This window comes from Chlamydotis macqueenii, chromosome 3, assembly GCF_036417535.1.
Source record: "Chlamydotis macqueenii isolate bChlMac1 chromosome 3, bChlMac1.mat, whole genome shotgun sequence".
NCBI lineage: Eukaryota > Metazoa > Chordata > Aves > Otidiformes > Otididae > Chlamydotis > Chlamydotis macqueenii.
Window position 1 is genome coordinate 123,217,305 of NC_141558.1, and position 21,718 is coordinate 123,239,022.

At 36.5% G+C, this 21,718-nt stretch overlaps 1 protein-coding gene across 3 annotated transcripts in view; it reads left to right on the plus strand.

The window, feature by feature from the left end:
- USP34 (ubiquitin specific peptidase 34) overlaps nt 1-21,718 on the plus strand; it is a 135,092-nt gene that overhangs the window by 10,933 nt on the left and 102,441 nt on the right. For 2 of the 3 annotated variants that reach the window (XM_086744019.1, XM_086744018.1), the window contains exons 2-5: nt 8,426-8,513; nt 11,918-12,338; nt 16,985-17,035; nt 17,199-17,348. In XM_086744019.1, the coding sequence (XP_086600145.1) occupies nt 8,426-8,513; nt 11,918-12,338; nt 16,985-17,035; nt 17,199-17,348 (710 nt within the window). Of the gene's footprint in view, nt 1-8,425; nt 8,514-11,917; nt 12,339-16,984; nt 17,036-17,198; nt 17,349-21,718 lie in introns of those variants that run through there. The other variant, XM_086744020.1, reaches the window with a different exon arrangement.

Here is a 21,718-nt window from a genome sequence, read left to right on the forward strand (position 1 = left end):
CTGGAGTACGTATTTTAATTTTTGCATTCCTTGCTACTTTTAATTAAGACTGATAGAAAACCTCTTTAGCTTTTGGAACCTTGTTCATACAATTAAGTCTTTGTTTTATTTATAAAATAGTTTGACAAGCTTTGAATTTTATGTTTTTACCTTAAAGTACTATTTTCAAAAAGTTCAGAGCTGGAGTAGTTAAAGAATAATCATTCAACACCAGAGTCATTCAAGTAGTGACATTATTTTCTAAGTTAATATGTTATTAAAAGGAAAGAATGCAAGTACTCTATTTGAAACTGAAAGTAAGCAATCCTTTACCAGAGCAGTAATTTTGGCATTAACAGTGTCAACACTAGCTTTGAAATTTACCTTGGGGTAATTAGTGATATGCTAGGGAGTTCTGGTTTTGTGCAGTGCTTGTCCAATCCTGAGCTGGTTCCTAAGAAACTTGTAGTGGCTGTTGTCAAAATATTATGATGGACAGCCTAGGTCTCTGCATCTAGCATATGCTTTGGTGATGTTAAGCAGACTTGATTGTGTGGAAATACTACATCAATTGAGCTGTGTGGTTTGGTTTGGTTTTTTTTTTTTTTTTTGATTAAAAGAGGAGCTAGAACAACTTTATATTATGTAAAGATTAAAATGCGGTCTTCCCAGAATTATAGCATCATCTTAGAGTCAGACAATTTACAATACTGAGTTAAAATAGAACTCTGAAATAGGACTAATGCTTTAGAGCACAAATGGTTTGAAATTGCTTTATAGGTTTTTTTCCTTAGTAATATATAACCCGCCTTTCCCAGGAGAGGGAGGGCTGCAATATCTTTGCTGCTGAAAATCCCAATGTAATAGAAGCATTAGGTGAAGTGCAAAAATGCTGTCGATGGTTTTCATAGATGCCTTCCATCTGACATGACTGACATTGAACCTGAGCTGAGAAACCCTGCTGGACCCAGGCCTCACCCATGCTGTGCTGTCAGCCTGCTGCTCCCCTCCCTCAGACTTCCTTGGAAATGCGACAGCCTGGACATCACAGTGGACTGGAGCAGGCTTCGTGCGTTCCTGCTGTGTGATGCTGGGGTTAGTGAGCCCTCCAGGAGCTGGAGGGTTGAAAAGGACAGTGCTGAGATTCCTGGTGGGTCTTCTTGCCCCTGCAAAGCCAGAGCAATGTGCATACTGGACAGTTTTTGCTTCCAGTCATAGATATCATCCACAAGCTCATCTTAGATAATTTTGTGCCAGTGTTTGATCAAAAAAGCCATACCTGTATTACATGGTATTTAATTGATAGAAGCTCATTCTGCTCTGTAAGTGTTTGATGGTAGTCTGATATCCAGATATCCATATCTGTATCCATGCCACTCCGTGCTGGATGTGATACTGCCTATTCTCCCACCACTGGCATAACCCAACCTGGATTGTGTATTTCACACTCCTATCTAGTCCAGATCAAGTTTGTACCACATGGATCCCAGTATTTGTGAATTTTGAACTGTGGCTGTGTGGGAACAGTGTCGATTTACGTGGCATAATAACTTAGGCTTTGCTTTGTCTGAAAGTTGCGGTGCTGCTTTTGGACTTGAACTGGCTAATGAAGCAGCACAGTTGTGTTCTGTGTTTGAGATGGTATATCTAAGTGTTTATTTAGGTGATAATTCATCTGGGAAGTTCTGCGTAGACCAGCTCTGGTGTTCTGGGTAGATTATCAGCTGATAATTGAGATTTGACCACGTTTAACGTGGATTTTATGTGGAACTGTTATTGGAATAAATTCCTGTGGCGTGCTCTCCTTGGGAAGGTGAGAGTCATAAGGTGCTCTTAATAAGGATGATGGTTGCCTTAGGTAGATATCTGTGGCCATTCTAAAGGGGGCATTTAAATCCAAAGCAGTTGTGAACTAGCATGCTGAAAACTTCAGGATGACATCACTTTTGAAAAATGACAATTTTAAATTTCATGCAGCTTTTCAGAGTCAGCTTCTGCTGTTTTCCTCCAGACTGCCTTAGCATATGGCAGTAGAAGGAAAATAGATGTTTGCTGGAGAAGATGAGGGAGATGGGATAGAAAGGGAAATGTACATTAAGTGAAGAGAATGAGATTTAAATAGAGAGAACCTGGTGATGTTTGCAGGAAAATAGAGGTATCTAAAGATAGCAATTATCTAAGATAAACTGATTTGCCCTGTTCTGGTGAGGTTATATCTTACAAGTGCTGTCTATCTGATAACCATACCAAGGCTTGTGCTGCTTCAGTGTAACTATGCTGTGCGTTGGAATACTGAAGTAAAACTAATCAGGCCTTTCTGATCTCATGGTGACTACGAGGAACTATGCAGGTACTGAATAACCAGCAGATGACTGATTTTGGGGGTATTCGGGGGACCAGTTGTAACTGCTTTTTCCTTAATCTATTGGGTAGCTTCTGTATTGCCATTCCTAAGATGACAGCATTCTTCAGACTTGCAGACCTTTGTCAGATTTGTTGAAATTGCTTTTATGTCCAGAAGTTACTGACAGAGGCCAGTAACTTGATCAGTTTGTTTTCCGAAGGAAATGAGACTTTAAAAGGCTTGCTAATTCCTATCTTCAAGCTATTATGTTGTCTCTGTAATAGTTGCTTTGTAAACTTTGTATGCTTTATTTGTAATCAAAAGTTTGCAGGAAAGAAATAAATTTGGCAAGTTGGAGCATTTATAAATATAAGGAATTGAGAGTCCAATTTAGACTTTAAAGGAATCAATTGTGTTATGGGATGGAAGTGGGTGTAGTTATCTGTAATGCTGTGTTGTAGTGATATGATGGGGGTGGACATTGACAACCTAGTATCACAAAGATACCAAAAAGGCACTTGGAAGCACCTTAACCATGCTACTGTAGAATTTTATTACTACAGTATTTTGGGTTACAGATCTGGGGTTTTTTTTTTTCCTACATTAACCAGGCATTTGAACAATGTTTCTAATAGCATAGAATTAACTTGCTTTTTAAAATTTCATAGTACATCCTACAGTAGTGTTTTCAGCACTCTTTGGTTATGTGTATCTAGTCAATGTTCTGGGGCACTCTTGTTTTATGCAGGTTGAGGAGCAGAAAGAAGACTTTTTTTTTTTTTTTTTTTTTTTTTTTTTTTTCCCCCCTCACTGAAAAGTTGTAGGAAAGCTTGGACAGTTAACCTGTCGCCACTGAACTTCAAGTTGACACTGTCCTTCCAGAGCCTTGTCAAAGATGGCTTTGTAAAGGTCTGGAGGAGCTCTGGTGAATAAATCTAAGGCAGTAGTGAATTCTTCATATTAAAAAATGAGTAATTCTCACAGATGATACTAGAATGGAATGGGAGATGCTAAGCTCTGTGGCTGTCATCTTATTTACTATTGAGCATAAACAAAAAGAAACTCCCTACAAAACCAGAAAACATCTCAATGTGTATATGTATTAAAAAAAAAAGTGCTGTCTCTCTGTGTGAGCAGTGATATTTATACAGAAGATTACATATATATTTCTTTCAAGATTAGTATTACTGTCTCTAATACTGTTTCGTTTAGTGTACGGCTTTTGTTTCCTCTATTTAGTCTGTGTCAGGGAACAATTTCTGAGAATAATGTCCATTTTGAAAGTGATCTGCTCTTTCCCATGAGAAGCTGATACCAGATGAGGCTTGGGGGAGGAGGGGGAGGGAGCATAATCTGTATGCAACTGTGCCTCATTATAGTTTTGAATATGTAGAAATTGGTTGTATTTATTAAAGAATTTTCTATTGTTTGCTTTTTACTATTTTATGTTTCTGAAAGTAGAGAAAATAAACTTTAAAAAATTATCTTTACTTGCCATTTGATTTTGTACTTAGTGTGATAAGTGACCTTTGGATATAAGATATTCCTCACAAGTCTAGCATGATAGTTGTCCTTGAGGTCTAATTACAGTCTGTTCCTCTAGCTCTGAAGTTCTTGCTAAAAATGCACTCATGATTTGAGCTTTGTTTGTTCACAGCTGAAATTATATTGGCCTATTCTTTGCAGTTAATTTATATTTTTCTCATCTTCTGTAATTTTCTTGGTTTAGCAGCAATATTTATTAATAGGCTTTTTTCTTAGCTTGGGAGATCATATAGTTTCTAGTACTATAATACATTTTTAGCAAATCACCCTTTTGTGGAAGATCAGGTGAATCACCCAAGTTTTCATTTAAAGCTAGCCAAGTAAAATGGGAGGCAGGGGGAACAGCAAGGGAATTTTCTGCTCAAATGTTTTAAATTTTTACTTAGACAGTTGTGTGTTTTGGCTTCTCGTCAGCTACTTGAATAAACAATTAGATTTTAAGTATGTCTGATTTCTTTTTTTTAAGACCATCTGAAAACATACACTAGAACATGTTAAAAAAAAGTCAACCCATTAATAATTATTACTTTGGGTCAGTTAAGCAGCTCAGCTCTTTCTTAGATGGTGTTACTGTGACAAAAAGATCTCTGAATGATCTTGTAAAGGTTCAGTAAAATGAGAGACTTGCAAAAAGACTCAATTTCCTACAACATACTTGTAGAACATTTTTAGCTGGAATTTACCTACATACCAGTCTTTCTGCGCATTAGTTCTGGCTTGGATGGATCTGTTTAAGGCCTTCAATATTCTATTTTTTCCATACTCTAATAGTAACCATAGCTTCAGTTTCTTTGCCTATAGATGAGCAGTATTATGGTGAAGTTATTCCAGATGGGGTGGGGCAATTTTATGTCTGCAGTCACTACGCAGATGTTTACTTCTCTCAGCCTCTCGCTCCTCATGCTTTCCTTCTCGGCCCCGCCTGCTTATATAGCTGCCACCCTGAGTATTCAGTGGCTTACAAAGCCAACAAAAATGTGGATAGTTTTCAGTTAGATTGGGAGGCTGAATTTCCTTAGTTGCCAGTCTGGCTCTCTGGGTTCCTGCAGGAGCACTAGTAGTTGTTGAAATGCATGGCTACAGATGCTGTTAGTAGTGTGGACTCAGACTGGGTTATGTTGTTCTTGGAGTTGGATCTAGCACAGGGAAAAGATCTTTGTGTGTGTGGAAAGTAGGAGGGAAAAGGAAGGACGGGAGAGTGGGAAGGTCTATGAGGCTTTAACTGAGAAGAAAAAATTGCTAGAGCAAATTTAAGGAAGGAGAAGAAAGTTGAGCCCAGAGAGCTCAGAGGTAAATTAGGGAAGTCATCTCTAACATTGCTAGCTTGTGAGTGCCAGGAGAAAGAAGCAGCTACTGGAGACAGAGTGAAGGAGCTGAGCCTAGGATTGAAGTGCCACTGCTGAGAGAGATACTAATAGATCATGGAATGACTGGCTGTTAAGCTCTGGAGCACGTATTATCAATTCCTATTGATGAGAGCACACAAGCTGCCACTTTGACATGCTTCAGATGCTCTCCAAGCACACAAGTGTGCCTTAGCACATCCAGTGGGAAGCACTGCCTCAGGTATGAAACTAGGGGAAAGTCTTATCCACCAAATCAATTTGCAAGAAGGAGGCTTGTCGCAGTAAAAGTTTGGGTTTTTTTTTTTTGTTTTGTTTTTTTTTTTTTTGTCTTTTAAGTTTGACATGTTTCTTACTGCTGGATTTGAAACCCTGTAAGCCTGAGAGACTGTGCAGACAGCAGATTAAGGAGTATCGGAGGCATGCAGGATGCTTGAATATGGCAGAAAATAAAAGGATGTGCTTTATTTAGAAGTAGATGAGTCTGTTTTAACTATTGGCCCATTCAAGGTAGAAGAAAATGAGTTTGAAAGGAGAGAAACATCATCAATTGGAAGTGAAATCATATGCAACAAGGGAGCCCTTACAGAACTGATGAAAATCAACAAATGCGCAGGAATGGTAATGAGCGTGGTTGTTGCTATTGCTTTTCTGTCTGCGCTTCTTTGAATTCCAAAAATATTAGAAAGGCCTCAACGTAATTGTTACTATGCTTCAAGCTGCATGTGCCCCTAAAGAGAGGTGCTGTAAATCAGTAGTATCCACAAAGTTGATATTCAGAATAAGACAGGAACTCAAAAGCCTAGGATTTAAATTTTGATTTTGAGGATGTAAATCAGGTGAGCTGGAAAATACCGTTTCTGCTAAGGAGCAAAAGAGAGATCTTCAGCAAAAGTCCAGTGGGAGAACCCCTGCCGAATGTGTCACTACCCCTTCTAGTAGCGGCACAGACTTAGATCAACTCAGTGGAAAACTGCAGCCTCAGTGCAGTTGCTCCTGTTTTGAGCTTGCCGAGTATTTTCAGGAACAAGAACAGTATCATTTCCAGGTACAGAAGACAAAAGGGAAGTTGTGTATGTAGCCAGTATATTAATTAGCAATGATCAGTAAATAAGACCAGTTGAAATTGGTCAGTGTGTGAGATGTAGAACACATAAACAGGAAAATAACAGGTTTCCCTGACTCGTGCATATACCTCCCTATTTTTTTTTATTTTTTTTTTTTACCTAGGGCATAAGCTTCAGGATTTCTCTAACTTCTACATTCTATACTTTTTACATAACAGTTGGTAGCTTTTAAGGGACGAGTTTACTTAACTTTTCTTAATCTCATAGAGGGAAATTTGGGAGTGTTACCAACTATTGCAATGAAAAGGGTGCTCTGGAAGTTAGGAGTTATTCTCCTACTTCTTAGAGTGTGTGTGTTTTAAGTAGGGTGATGTGGGGATGAAGGAAGCTTTTTATAAATGTGTATGTAAGATCCTAGAAGTTAGAATTAGGTTTGTTGCTACTAAATTATTGTCAAGAGTTTTTGTGTCAATGCTGAAGGAATTCATCTTAATGAAATTTGTAAAATGAAGATTTGATGAACCTATTATGCTGGGCAAGTATTTTTTTAGATACTGTCTATAGTTAAGGATTTGTATTTTGTGGTCAGCCTGACCTAAATTGTTTGACAGTTGTTGATTTCTTCAGTGCTGTGCTGTGGCCTCAAGAGAGTCAAGTGTCATGGTAATTTGTAGTGTTTAAAATAAAAAGTAGTATCAAGTGATACTCATCTTTTCGTCTGCTTGTCAATTTTGTACTTTGTGTAGGGATCTTTAAAGCCTTCTGGGAGTGAGACAGAAAAGTGGTTTTTAAGGTTCAATGATATCCTATTGAGAGACTGCTTTTTGTGTATTTTTATGTTTGTATGTGTGGATATATATGAAAAGATATGTATGTGCATATATAATGTCCTTATTTCAAATAAATCGTTAGTTTTGTGTGATTATTCTCTGAAGTTATATTCTTCTGGACTTTACTTTCTGATCTAAGCCTGCAGATTTTCATTAGCTTTAGTTTTTAAAAACTTGTATTGATAGATGGGACTTCACAAGACTGAGGCTGGAAAAGAGGCTGGGATAGGGATTCTGAAAAGCTTCCTTCTGTTACAGAACCTTTCCCACAAAGCCTGTTTGTGAAGTCGTTTTATAAGCATGTAATACTTGAAATTTCATGTGAAATGTGGAAATGAATACTTATTTTTGTTAGAAATTAAATGGTCACCTTAGAAGTGATGCTGCCATTCTCAAGTTATGTAGCAATTAGAGAATTGTACAGGTGTAGGGAAATTTAGGACAAGGAGGAAATGAGCCTTGCGCGTGAATAGCTGGAGGAAGGTATGTGGCCAGTAAACAGAATCCAGCGCTCTAATACATGATTGGTTGATGCGTCAGTGGAGATGTGAACTGCTGCTGATGTTTGGCTTATTAGAGTGTATAAGTGTTGTGGGTTTTTTTTAGGTAGAAGTGGGACATTTGGTATAACTCATCAAAATATTTGGGTTTTGAATTCAGTATGTACCTATTCTGGTTTCTGGCTATAGTAAATGTGGTAAACGTTTATCACTTTGCTGTTTAGTGATTCTTTTTGGCTGTCAGTATAGATGCGTCTATATTTGAAGGTAATAATCATCAACTTAACTATTTTGAAATAACTTTGTACATAAGCTGCACATTGTACGTATCTTGATAGTTTTGTTGTGGCTTATTTTTGGTTTTTTTTCCCCAATCTTTATCTGATCAGGAAACAGAAGTTACAGTCTTATGGTAATCTCAAATTGCAGACTTCTAAAATCTGAAAAGAAAAACAAAAAGGCACCTGGTTAATGAGTAAAATTGTTGAAGAAGGTTTGTATTTGAAACTGCACATCAATGATTAGTTCCCAGTGAAGCTTAAGAGGAGTGTTTCATAAGAAGGGGCTGTTCTCAATCACTAACTTACGCAGCAGTATTCAAGACTACTGTGCAGTTTCTGTTTCAGAGTTAGTGGCATCTAAACCTTACTTCTGTTCACTGAAGAAAAAAATATGTAGATATGGTTGAGGACTTTAGTTTCCACTATGAAAATATATTTACAAAATATATATTTTTTTTTTTCGTGCTATCAGAGATAATTAGAACAATCGTGGGGTTTTTTTGTGATTAATACGTTCATGTTTTTGTTTTCTTTAGTATCAGACATTGAAGGTGCTGATGGGTTGCAGCTCAGAAAGGAACATGCCCTCAAGATATTTGCTTACATCAATTCCTGGACACAAAGGTAATCTTGGATTCAGTTTGAGTGTTGATGATACTGGATTGCTGCAATAGGTTTCCCTTCCTAAAAAATGCAGTACAGTGGATTACACTGGGCAAGTTATCAATGTGTAGCGAATTGATACTTAGAGAGTAAAGGACATTTTACTACTTATATAAATAAAAATAAACATGTTAGTGCATTTTGGGCAAAGCATATTTTTGATTCTGGTGAGCATTCCGGATGCTGTGATAATTGTGTAGCAATAATAGCTATATTGCAATGACAAATAATTTATGTCACTGCTTTAACATGAATTTTTCTGCTCTCCTTCTGGGGAGGCAGGGTAGGATAAGAAGAATTTAAGAAAAGATCTCTCTGGGACCGTCATGTTAAAATTTTCTTAATGTCCTAATACTCTGAGTCAAGATGACGAATGATTGCAGCCTGTAGCTGCTAAACCGATAAAGAAAATCCTTTGCACATGGTTGTCTTAAATCAACTACATTATTCTTTTTAATCTATTATTTAAATTACTGTTTGTTTTGGTTTTTGTTTTTTTTTTGTTTTTTTTTTTTTACTTAACAGCTATTCTGCTTACCTCACAGCTACTTTTTTTTTTTTTCTTCTTCTACCACAATGAACTGTGTGGATATTAGGTTTTGGAAGGAATCTGCAGTAAGGATGTTTGGAATTCAGTGTTCAGCAGTGGTCACAAGAACAAACTGAATAATAAGAAATATTGGGAAAAGTGTAGAGAATAGATTGGAAAACATTATTCTGGTATTTAGAAAACTCCAAAAGAAAAAAATAAATGTCACATTTTGGATACCTGCGAAAGTGAAATTCTCTTCTTCCTCATTCTGCCCAAAGAAGACACTCAAAGCAAATTCCTTATCTACTGCAATATGCTATTAGACACAGAGAAGGAATTGTAAATCAAAATAAACAACAGAAACCAAAATCCTGTTGACATTTCTTGACAGGATCCTAGATCCTAAGTTTGTCTGCAAACAATTGCAACCTAGTCCTTTTCTAGGTCATCATCTGTTTAGAGTTTTGTTCTGCTTAACAGCTATAGCATGACAAATCCAACCTGAAGAAAAAAGAAAGACTGGATAACATTTAACTCTATTTTCCTCTGGTTTCTTTTCACCCTCCATATGTAGGCTTTCATACTGTAAGAGTGTGGAAAACAGTCCTTAACCTATTCGAAGTGGAGTCTAGCAAAGAGGCCATAGGAGGGAGCTTTATTTTACATTTTGATTTCATGTCCTGTTTTCTACCCTGCCAGAAGGGCTTTTGAGAATTCTGCGTGTTGTTTTGTGCTTGAGGCCTTCCTGAAGAACTACATTTTCTTTCGTTACCTGTGATTTAAATCTCTGCTTTCCTTCAGAAGATCAGTTGGCAACTCAGCCTGAAGAATACCTTTTTTTTTTTTCTTCCATCTGCATGTAGTGTTTCTATTTCAGTTTTTTTCTGGAAATTGTGTTTGAAGAAGTTATACTTGTAGTGTACTCATTTTTAATACATCTTTAATTTTTGATGGAACACTTCTTCCTGGGGACACATTCGAATGCATGAAGATTTTGAGGTTTTGCGTCTACCTCTGTCTTGGGGGGAGGCAGGGGGAAGTGCCTTTGCCCAATAGAGGATTTTCCAGTACCAGCTGGCGTTCAAATACAGATTTGTGAGAAGTATTCACCAGACTTTGTTTTCCTTATTATGGAGAAAAATTTGTTACAGCCAAGTCGGGTAGTAATTTGTAGGCATAAGTGATGGACCTATTGTATATAGTTTTCCCCAAGGATAAATCCTTGAGGATACACTTGGTTTTGCCTGCAATTCATTGTTGTCGTTTGTTAATATGAAAATACATTTACAAGTAAATCACAATAATCTATATTTCAAATGAGTAAAGGCACACTCCATTTGCATGATAGTAAAAGGATTTTTCTTCTTGTGTATGTGGAACAAAAGGTTTTAGATGCTTCCATCGCTGTTTCTGTGCTGGAATTAGAGAATACTGAATGTTATCTTTCTTTCTAACTCACTGTATTCAGAACATATATGGTTTAAGAGCTGTAGCTCAAGGGGGTGTTTGTATTCCATCAAGAGAGGCAGCACCCTCTACCTGTCACAGTTCTGAATTCTCTCTTTTTTTCTTACAGATTACAATTTCTTAAACTCTGTTTCTAGACTAAATGCTACGCTTTGCAGAAGAATTTTTAAATCACTTCTTATTGATGACTTCTTGCCCTATCTTTTGTCTGCTAATTTCTTTCAGAAATTGTATATGTGATTTTTATATTATTTTAGTATCCGAGAGCTCTAGTTATGGAGTGGAGTTCGTTGTTCTCCATATCACAGGAGAAAGGTCTCTACTGCAAGACAGCTACCAGTTTATACAGCAGTTGCATCACTTAGTAGAGCTGTGTCCATCTCAAAACTGTAATTTCTACTGCAAGCATGAAGGCTTTCATTTTAGTCTTAGTTGAAGAGCTGTTGCTTGTTGATTGATTGCTTCTCTGTGTTTTCTAGGATTTAGATCCTTTTAGGGGAATATCCTCCACCTTTTTGTTCAGAATAAGGAGGTTGCTTGTTCATATGGAAGAAGCAAATGTTCCCACACAATAGATTCTAGGGTATCTATTTTGGGGGGTTTATGCACCTGGAATCTCTTTGACTTATATAGTTATCCTGGCCCACAACTAGAGCTGTATTTCGGAGTTTTCTAGCTTGATGATTTGATTTTTCTCATTATGTTGATAAGAAGATGGTGTATAGTTTTCCCCCTTGTTCTTTTCAGTTTACAGTGTGTCAGTAGATGTTCAGAGGAATAATCTCTGAGCCTACAAAGTGAAGAAAGTAATAAAAATACTGCTTTTTCCCATCTAGGTAAAGGGTACAAGTGTGAATTGGGTTTCTATCCAAATGCAGATAAAGGAAGTGAGCTTACAACTCAGTTAAAAATAAAATTATCTTGCAGCCCGGTTGATTTAAAAATAAAAACTATTAATTCTTACACGGCTGACAAGCATGTCAGGTGGTTTATTGCAGGAAATATCAGTACGGTAAACGAGATGAGGAAGTGGATTCAGGAGCATACTGAAGAACATTGCTTCTTTAGTTGTGCGGTGACCTTGCCCCTAAGATTTCTGTATATTTTACTCGCAGCGGCAGGTGCTAAATGATAACAGGGACTTCACAGCTTTGGTAAGCATTTCTAAGTAATGGGATGTTCACAGGGTTTAAGGAAAGCTTTCTGATTCCCACATGCTGCTGTTTCACTTGGATTTTCTTACTTTTATAGATCTGTCAAATATATTGTTGTTTAAAATGTTTTAATGGGAAAAGTTCTTTTGATCAGTTACCTATTCTGATGTTAGCTACTTAAGGAATTTTTATTTTTCTCTGTTTTCTTGCAGACAATGTCTGTGCTGTTTCAAGGAGTATAAACATTTGGAGATCTTTAACCAAGTAGTATGTGCGCTCATTAACTTAGTGATTGCCCAAGTTCAAGCTCTGCGGGACCAGCTCTGTAAACATTGCACTATTAATATAGATTCAACATGGCAAGATCAGAGTAATCATGCTGATGAGCCCCTGAATGTAGAAAGAGAGTCTAATGAAGAAGAAAATGGAGAACGGCAAAAATCTATAGAGAAAAAATTAGATTCCACAAGAACTTGTATCCTGACAGAGGAGGAGTCTGCAAAGAACACTGATGCTTTTAGCTTATGGAGCACTGATGAGAAGGAAAAGTTGTTGCTGTGTGTGGCAAAAATCTTTCAGATTCAGTTTCCTCTGTACACTGCTTATAAGCATAATACTCATCCAACAATAGAGGTATATCTTATCTTTATGTCTATATTTAATTATTTTGTGAAAGGTTATTTGTTTTCATTATTAAGTAGACTGTGTGTGTTTAGTGATAGTTGCTTTCGCATAGGATGGGCAAATTCAACTCTCCTGTTGACTTCAGTAGAACTTTTCAGATAAAGTTTTAAAATGATGCATACTCTTACACTTTCTTTAAAATATGCTTAATTGTTATAGGTAATATATTGATAAGTGTTGGATGGAACTGTACACTGAATTATTGTACTGTTTAAATAACAGGAAGGCAAAAAGGGGACTATAGCGAAGCCTTTCTTCCAGAAGGTAACCCATTAATAGTTTACTAATTTTTTTTTTCATTACAATCTATGGTTCTAGAAGCAGAGCTTCATAAACTTGTGCAAGACCAAACGTACTCGTTAGAACAGCTATTTAATTGACTGGAATAACTGAACTCTACACAAGTAGCTTTGTTCTGCCATGCTGATTTTTCTCTGTGGTGTTTGTTGTGGCCATTTGCATTTCATAGAATCATAGAACGGTTTGGGTTGGAAGGGACCTTCAAAGGTCATCTCGTCCAGCCCCCCTGCAAGGAGCAGGGACATCTGAAAAAAACACCAAACAAAAAAATTTTCAGAAATCCTGCAATGTTCAGTTCACAGTCTCTGAAATAAATATGCTGGTATTGGCATTTCCTAGTTGAAAGGTTAGATTTTGATCCAGCTTGTGGTAGTCTAATAACAAAAAACCAGTTCTTTTATAATACTTGTATGCAAAGAAGATGCATACAAGCTATATTTGGCTATATAAAAAAAAAGCTTCTATCCAACAAACTTTTGAGAAAGTTAAAGTGGAGAAGAAACTACAGTTAACCCAGTTTTTTATTTTGTATTTTGAGAGTTCTGTTGGAGCTCTGAGTGGTTTTAGTCCAAAGTGAGAAGATACCAAGTCATATATAATTTCTGGTTATGTATCCTAGGGTGACCACCAGATATAATCCGTTCTTGTTGAATGAATCCTCGCATATCTGACAATAAATCCAGTTAAAACCTGCAACACAGCAGGGGTATTGGGTAGGCTGGATTTTTGCTTCTTGTCTTATTCCAAAACGTATGGGTATATGTTAACAGAGGTTGTTTCACAAATATATGTCTATAGAAAAATGACACAATGTTAGGATTTGTGGATTTCAAGATTTTCCATCGTTGGTTTTGACCTGCCTTTTAAACTTTCACCATACATAAATAAATCTGTAGTTCAGCCTCTGCAAGTAGGAACTGTAGAGGGTAGATCTGTCTTGTCAGTTAAAAAAAATAAATCAATGACCACTTAAGCGATTTATCTTTTGTACTCCTGTGGGACGCCTACTGAAACTAGCTTCGTAGGAATACACAGTGAACAATTCTGGATCAGCTTTTCTATGTATAAGTGCACTTGGTTCTTTCAAATGACAATTTCGTGTGGTTTTTTTTTCCCTTCTCTTTCAATTTCATTTCCAAATGATAAAAAGAAAATCTTGAAGTGCCTAGCGGGATTTCTTTTTCACTTGGTGTGCAGCCGTAAAGTAATTTGGACACATATCCTGTACTGTGACTGGCTGTCATCTAGACACACTATTATATATAATCTATATGTATCTCATTTGAATTATTGAATGCGTTCATTAGCTATCCTCAAAATGTAACTTAAAGGGAAGCTGAGCATGAAAAACACTTTCCTGAGGTACAGACAAGTGAGGGAAAAGTTTTTTACTTTTCTGCTAGACTTTGTTTCCAGGTAAGGATTATGGAGGTGTGCTAGCCTGCCTATTTGTTGTATACTTGTTTCCTTTTCTGTGGGAGAGGTTTTTCTTTTTTTTTTTGTTTGAAAGGTCCTAGCGTCAGTAATTAACAGAACTAGGGTTCTGTTATTCTAAAGTAGTAATGTTAGCTATTTTAATGTCAAAACTTTCTGCTACCATGAGTAACTCATCTACTGAGGTTCAGAATTCAATTTTGGATTTCGGTCTAGAGCACATCTTAGTTGAAATGGGACAAGTTAATTAGTCCCAGTAACGGCAGCCCTTTTTGCTTTGAATCAGGCCTGGACTCAGTCCTCAAAGGATCTCAAAACAAAAATCTGTGGTTTAAGTGTGTTATCTATACTTGTAAGCTAAACAGATTACTGCACAGACCAAGGCTACCAAGAATTTATTGGAGAAACTGGTGTAGCTCTCCCTCTCCTCTGTGAGGGCGTTTCTTTTGCCTTGGAAAAAGGGAAATTTTCTGATGCAAAACAGACTCCAATCTCCACTCTCACTGACTTCAGAAATTCCTTGTTCCAAATTCTTGAGATGAGTTTGCACAATTTCATTGAGTCATCATGTCCAGTAAGAGTTCACTTTGCCTAGAAATGACCAATTAGGCTGTCCCTTAAAAATTTCCAATGTGAGGCTTTCACATGGTATTATGTACCTTCCGGTAACAATTAGCAAGTCGGTATTACTGTTAGCCTTTGCTGTATATACACCTCCAAGATCTTTGTTCTTAATGACAGCAGACAAGTCTTGAAGTTTAATCCTCTTATCAGGGGCTTCCCAAAGCCATTTTACACAGAAATATGCTGTGTTTGAGGATAGTGAAAGTACATAATGTGGAAGTAAATCAAACATATTGACAGGTATATAGTCTTGACCTGTGTAGAATGGATACGAGTCTGTATAGACAAGAATGTTTGTCTCAACTTTTCTTAAACTGATGAGAAGCCTAGTGAAAAATGTCGTTCTACGAAGTTCGAGTGTCTAAAACAGCACGATTAATTGCAGTCAGTCAGAGGTTAACACACTTCAGGATATAAATATTGAAAAAAAATTTGTAAAGATAACATCTGGATGCACTGGATTTGCTTCTGTTGAAATCTGCTACTATTTTTGGTGCCCGCAGAGGGAGACCTTTGTGTCTTCAAGTAAATATTTTCTTGGAAAGCAGCCCTAATTAATTGCCCTCCACCAAAACTCTGTCCATTCCAGACCTCAGCTAGTACATTTTGTCTGAAGTGATGGTGGTTTTTAATGCCATATTATATTTCCATGAGGAATTCTCTTATTTCTTTATAAACTTGATCTTGAGGAATTCTCAGTCTCTGTTCTGTTTCACATCAACATGAACAGAAGTCACATTTCCAGACTCAGTCTCTGAGTAACACTTTTAGTAAACTTTGCAGGACTCGCGCAGCAGACCTCCATGAGATTTTGATTTCTGTATTCTGAGAACTGTAGTTCACTTGACAACAAGTCTCTCTTCAAGAAAACTAATGACATTTCTCACACTATTTCTGCAGTTTTCATGAGCGGAGCGCTGAACACCTTTTCTTGCTGCTTAAAAACATACCACCTACTGGCTTCAAAGCTGTTTTAAAAATAACTGTTAAGAGTATCACGAGTTCAGGCATGACTTTGAGTTCAGCAGAAGAAAAAATAAAATAAATGCTTAGATATAATATGAGCATATTGAATAATTCAAAATGTTTGTATCACACTGAATCCATCCAAAATTGCTTGCCTCCAGCATCCTCTGGTACAGTTTTAAGAAGGTTACTCCTACGCAGATATTTGAAATATATTCATGAAACTTCATTTAAAAACTGAACTTTATGTTAAACTTTATATATGATTTGTAAATATGAGAACTGGGTGTTTGGCATGGAGGGATGGCAAGGAGAAGAATCTGTGCTGTAACTACCTGCAAGTATCCATGGCGATGTTGCGGTTTAATTTTACGGTCAGGTTTTATGATGTCTTCAGTGCCCTTTTGCCCTCAGCCGTATGCAAGATACACGTAATATGTGTAACAACTGTAGTAAAGAAAATTCCAGCTCTATACTGCCCAACAAGTGTGGGTGTTGTGAACATTTAAAAGAAAAAGCTATTTTTCCAAACTCTTTTTGGTTTAGTACTTCTAGAAAATAGATTTCTTGTTGCAGCAAATAGTTAACGGATTGATAGGGTGATACAATTCCTTCCCCGTCTTTAGGGAGCTTAATCCTGTGAAGAGTATTAGACACTTATTTTATATTACATGTTTTGTTATATGTGAAAGAATATAGTAGTTGAATTTAAAGAATTTTAATATTCTGATGGGAATGAATAATTCAGCAGTTTAGCCCCTTAAGTTGTTGAATGTAGGGTTGTACAACATGCTACATTTCATCTAAGTTCAGATGTTTGGATATATGTCTCATCTTTATGTGAAAATTGCATTCAAAAGCACCTAGATTGATTTGTTCTGTGATTCTCAGGCTGGTGTGCAGCCAGTGTGCCAGACTATCCCCTTTGCAGTATTCCTGTTGGAAAAAAAAATTGGTGGTCTGAAGAGGGATGGAATTGAATAACGACCTATTAATCCAGCCGTTGAGAGTCACTGCTGAGATGTTATCCTAAGTGTATATTTGTGTATTTATGAATACATCTTAATAAAGGTAAAATGGTGAACTGGAAAAGTATGTTTTGCACTGTAAAGGTGGAGCAGAGCTTGAGCTTCTGTCTTCTTCTAAATGAGATTTTTGTTTTTTTTTTTTTTTTCTTAGTTGACTGTAATGTCTATTAATGGTCAGTTTTTTTGTTCTGTAAATGTATTTTTACTGCTTCAGTTAATTTTATTTTTTTTCTTTCTAAACAGGATATTTCTGCTCAAGAAAGCAATATATTAGGGGCATTCTGTGATATGAATGTAAGTTGTCCTTTTTTAAATAGGTGCACGTTTTCTAGAAACTTCAAATAGCCATGTTCGCTCTTCTGTATAGCTTCAATATAGCTTTTGAATTTCCTTTATGTCTGAGTGGATCTAGTATTGATTTTTCTTTTTTTTTTTTTTTTTTTTTTAATATTTGTAGGATGTAGAAGTACCATTGCACTTGCTTCGTTACGTTTGTCTGTTTTGTGGAAAAAACGGCCTTTCCCTCATGAAGGATTGTTTTGAATACGGAACCCCTGAAACACTGCCGTTTCTTATAGCACATGCATTTATCACAGTGGTATCTAATGTAAGTATTGTCTTTAAATTGTTTAATGTTAAACACAAAAAGTAAAAGGGCTGAAGTCTGGAATAATTCTGTAGGACCAGGCAGGGAGAAAAACACTATAGGATTCTCCTTGTTAGGAGTGTGAGGTTTGCTGGTCCCCTGAACATTTCATCGTTCAAACCCTATACGTCTCCCGTAAGCACAGAAGCGGTTTGCAAGTTTGTGCCTAGGTATCAAGATTGTAACAGGCACAGAAGTTACTTAAAAGAACGTTGTCAGAAGTCATTTCTGTCCCTGAAATTGTGTCATGGAAATGTTTTAGGCTTCTTCAGGTTATATTGACTTTTTTTACTTATTTCCTCTAAGGCATGAGGCAAAAAGAAAAAGCCTTTTTTCTTCTCAGTTTCCTGTGGATTTTGTATCATTATACACATTTGCAGCATGGACGTAACTATCTTTTATTTTCACTTAGTTTTAGAGTATATATCTGTCGTCATTTCTCCATTTTGAAATAATAGTGATTTTTGACTAGCAGAATTACGAATTGATTTTAGTGGAGATTCGAAGGAGATTGGTGATAAAAGTAAAAACCAGTCTTTGAAGAAGGGCATATGAAGACTTAGTGTCATGTGAGAATGTGAAGTCGTGACTTGTCTTATGGGTGTTATGTATGTATGGAATGTTATGCCTTGTATGAGAAGAGTTTAACGTAATTTTGACATTGATAGCGGTTTTAAATGCTTAAAATCAGATCCTTCTTCGGCCCATCTTCCCTCCTTCCTTGTTACTGACCGGCCAGGGTGATATTCTAAGTAAGTACTGGAGTATGTTTGCATAGAGGGAACCAGTGACTGAAACAAAGCTAGCGTTGGTGATCTGTATCCTTTTTGTGTAATAGTTTTTAACTTGTAGGTCAGAGAACAAATGAGTAAGGCCATGATATGCTCTGTTCTTGGAAGCTTGCACAGGAAGGCTGCTGCAGGACCTCCATGTGTTAAACTTTAGAGATAGGTTCTCTTCTGGCCCTTTCTGTATGATCTGATGAGCTTTCAAGTGATAATCTCAGGAGTTGTTAGGCTCCAGCTGTTGTCAGTGCAGCCTGCAGTCTTCATCAAACCATCTGCTGAAAATGCATAGTCTTGTAGGTTCTTCCGGTTTAGAAGTAAATGCCAATCATGGAACCAAGTATTCTTGCATGTCTGATTTTTGTTTTATTTTTTGTGAGAATGGGCAAAACTGTCCTGAACAGTAAGTGGCAGCTCGTTATCACACCAGCAATTTTTTCAACAAGCATTCTGACTACAAATCCCATTTCCTACATATCCTGTATCAGTGCACGTTTATAAACTGCATCTGCCTGCCTTTGTCCTTTATTGAAGTCTTCCTTTTTCTGCACATAAATTGTTTTCTTTATTCTTAGTGATGTGCCGTAACCCAAAATACTTATCAGCAAAGTTTCTCCTTCACGTAATTACTTAGCAACTTTGCTAGGTGATTTATCTTTTGTTCTAGTAGGTGAGTGAGCTGTCTCTTGCAGCTGTTTTAGATGAATGCTGTGGTTAAACCTGCCAGATAAAGGTAAATTCAACCCAAGTCATAACCAGCAGAAGTTCTGTTTCTTCAACCTCTTCCAGCATTGTATGTTTTACCATTCAGCTAGAATCTTTCTTTTGAACCCTCTGTGGCTTTGCTGGCAAATCTGTGTGAGTTGGAGGAAAACTGTTTTAGAAAATTTTTTTATCTTTAGATTTTATCTGTCAGTTCACTACAGAAAGTATAAGAAAATGTTTTATGGGTAATATGCTTTATTCATCCACTTCCCGCATTTTGTGTCACTCAGTGTACTTGTCAGCAGTGCTTCTGACTTTCCAATGCAGTATGTTTACTAGTTCTGAATGAGGCAGCTAATTTTTTTGACAAAATACATTTTACCTTACTGATATTAAAAAAAAATAAAGTAATTCTTTAGTGTTGCAAAATCTTCTAATTTTAATCAATGTTTCTTTCTCTGTTTCTTTTCATATTATTTCATTATATAATCTATATAACTTAGGTAAATGTAAATAATTGAATAAATATTTCTGTCTGCAAAAGGATATACTAAACTCCAGTAAAACAAAAAGAAGCATTCACAAAATTATATTTTTGTGAACAAAATATTGATGATCTCAGTAAGAACTCTGCTAATTTGACTTGGTTTTACCACAGTGGGATTTACAGGTAGTATGAGTGACCCTGTTGATAATAGCTCAGTGAAGAGCTCTGCAACGTCAACTGTTAACTGGGTCACAACATGAAAAGCCAGAACCACGGTAATTCTTAATACATTTTCACAGTTGTACCAGCTCTTGAGAATGGCAGTTAAGTAGCAATTATTGTAAAGACTCCTAGAAATAGCTATGTGAGAAGAAGTTGTTTGGCTACTACCTTAAATGTTTCAAAAATATTTTCAGAAAGATTGTATTGTGGATGAAGCATTAAACAGTTAGCCTTAGTAGTAAGCTTGGGGAAGTCGAATAGGTGAAAGTACACAAAGGAAATTGAATATCTCATTAAGGGCACTCTACAGGTGCATGTAAGAGAAGACCATTACCACAAATTAGTGAAGCCTGTGGGGAACTGAGCTACTTGTTTGTGACTACTGGTGTCTCCTTTATATAGAGGACATTAAAATTACTGAAAAGATGGTTCCTTGCATTTTTTTATCCAGCAAATCTTGTTTGAGTAAATGTCTTTGTCGGTCAAGCTTATGTTTGTAATAATAAAGCCAGCAAATGTAATATAATGCAGTTTACTTCACACAAGGAGCTGGCTGGTTGACTCTTTTTTTTTTTTTTCTCCAACTCAGCTCTGCAAGATGCTTTCTTAGAAACCAGTACAGTGGTAGGATTGACTATTCCTTCTTAGGATATTTACTTACTGTCTTTTTAGTTAGATACGTGGTTCCTGCTTTCTTCCTATATTTCATATTCTGTGGTATTTGCTCAGTTTAACTACTTGATGTTGTATTGGTCTCCTTAAAAGCTAACAGACACAGAGAAATCGATGATCTACAGCTTGTTCTGTGGAGAGTTTAAACCTCATGGAAAAAGCCTGTCATTACTTCATTCTGTACCATTTCAGTTTTGTGGATGTTGTGGAGGAATAACTACCCTCTCAGTGAAGATGAATCCATTAAAATAATGCTGATGGGTTTCCAAAATGTCGGTTTAGTTTTACTGTACAAAACTTAAGTCAGAAGTAGAAACTGTTGAGAGACTCGCTGCCTTTTAGAAGTGAATTACGTATGATAAAGAGCAAATCAAAAAAAAAAAAAAAACCCAAACCTCTGAAATTTGAGAACAGAACAGATGGAGTAAATAGTTTATCTTAAAAGCAGATAGTTGTGGGGTTTTAATGTAATTTTATATATGTTATTTTGAGGTCATTTTCTCTATTATTTTATGTAATTTTATTTAAATAATTTAGTGTATTTATATTTGAGCTCATGATGAAAGGTATCTTTGTCATCCCTGCGATTCCTTGTCAAAATGTTATTTAATTCCTGTTTCTAGAAGCAGCATCTTCTAGTTACGCTTTCTATCTTCGGGATGTTAGCATTTTTTACTTCTTGAGACTGCCAATAGGATCAGAGGCTTGTTCCAAATGTGGTCTTTTTTGCAATGTGAAGATTTGGCTGGTTTGTCTTACAATGTAGGTTAGTATTGTTACTGTGTAGTGTTATTTGCATTGTGAAAAGTCTGAAAATATTTCTTTTCAGAACTGACTCAAAAAGGTACTTGGCTAATTTGAGAACTGTTTAAAATAAGTGCTGATGATACAGTTTTACTACAGCCTAATATTTTTCTTTCCTGGCAAGAAGCAGAGTTTACATTTTGTGCATACAGAATTTTTCAAAATCCTGGTGAGAATATTGCATCAGTTGCGAAGATTAAACATTCTTTAAAGAATAAACATGGAGATGTAAATTCACATGGCAGCTTTGAGTGACTGATGGTGTTAGCTGTTCACAGGATTTGTGTGCGCACATGATGAAAATGATGTGGGTAGTAGTAACAGCTGCTAATGTTTCATCTGTGCCAGATCCCTTACCTGGCACGTAGTTGTCTTTCTGTAACAGGTTTAACAGGCTCAGCATTCCTTTTTGAAATGCAGATGAAACTTCTAACCTTGCCTGTGGAAGTAGTTTGGTTGGTCCTCTTTTCCTCACAGCAGTGCTAAATAGCTGTTTCAGGGTTTGTTGTTTTTTTTTTTTTTTTTTTTTTCTCCGCATATATTTTCTTCCTGCATACAGTTTTGCAAGGGTGGTAAAAGCAGAATGGTAAATATGGGAATGCAAATATGGCAGTAAAAAAAACCTGTGCTTAATCACTGGTTGTAAAACATAATTT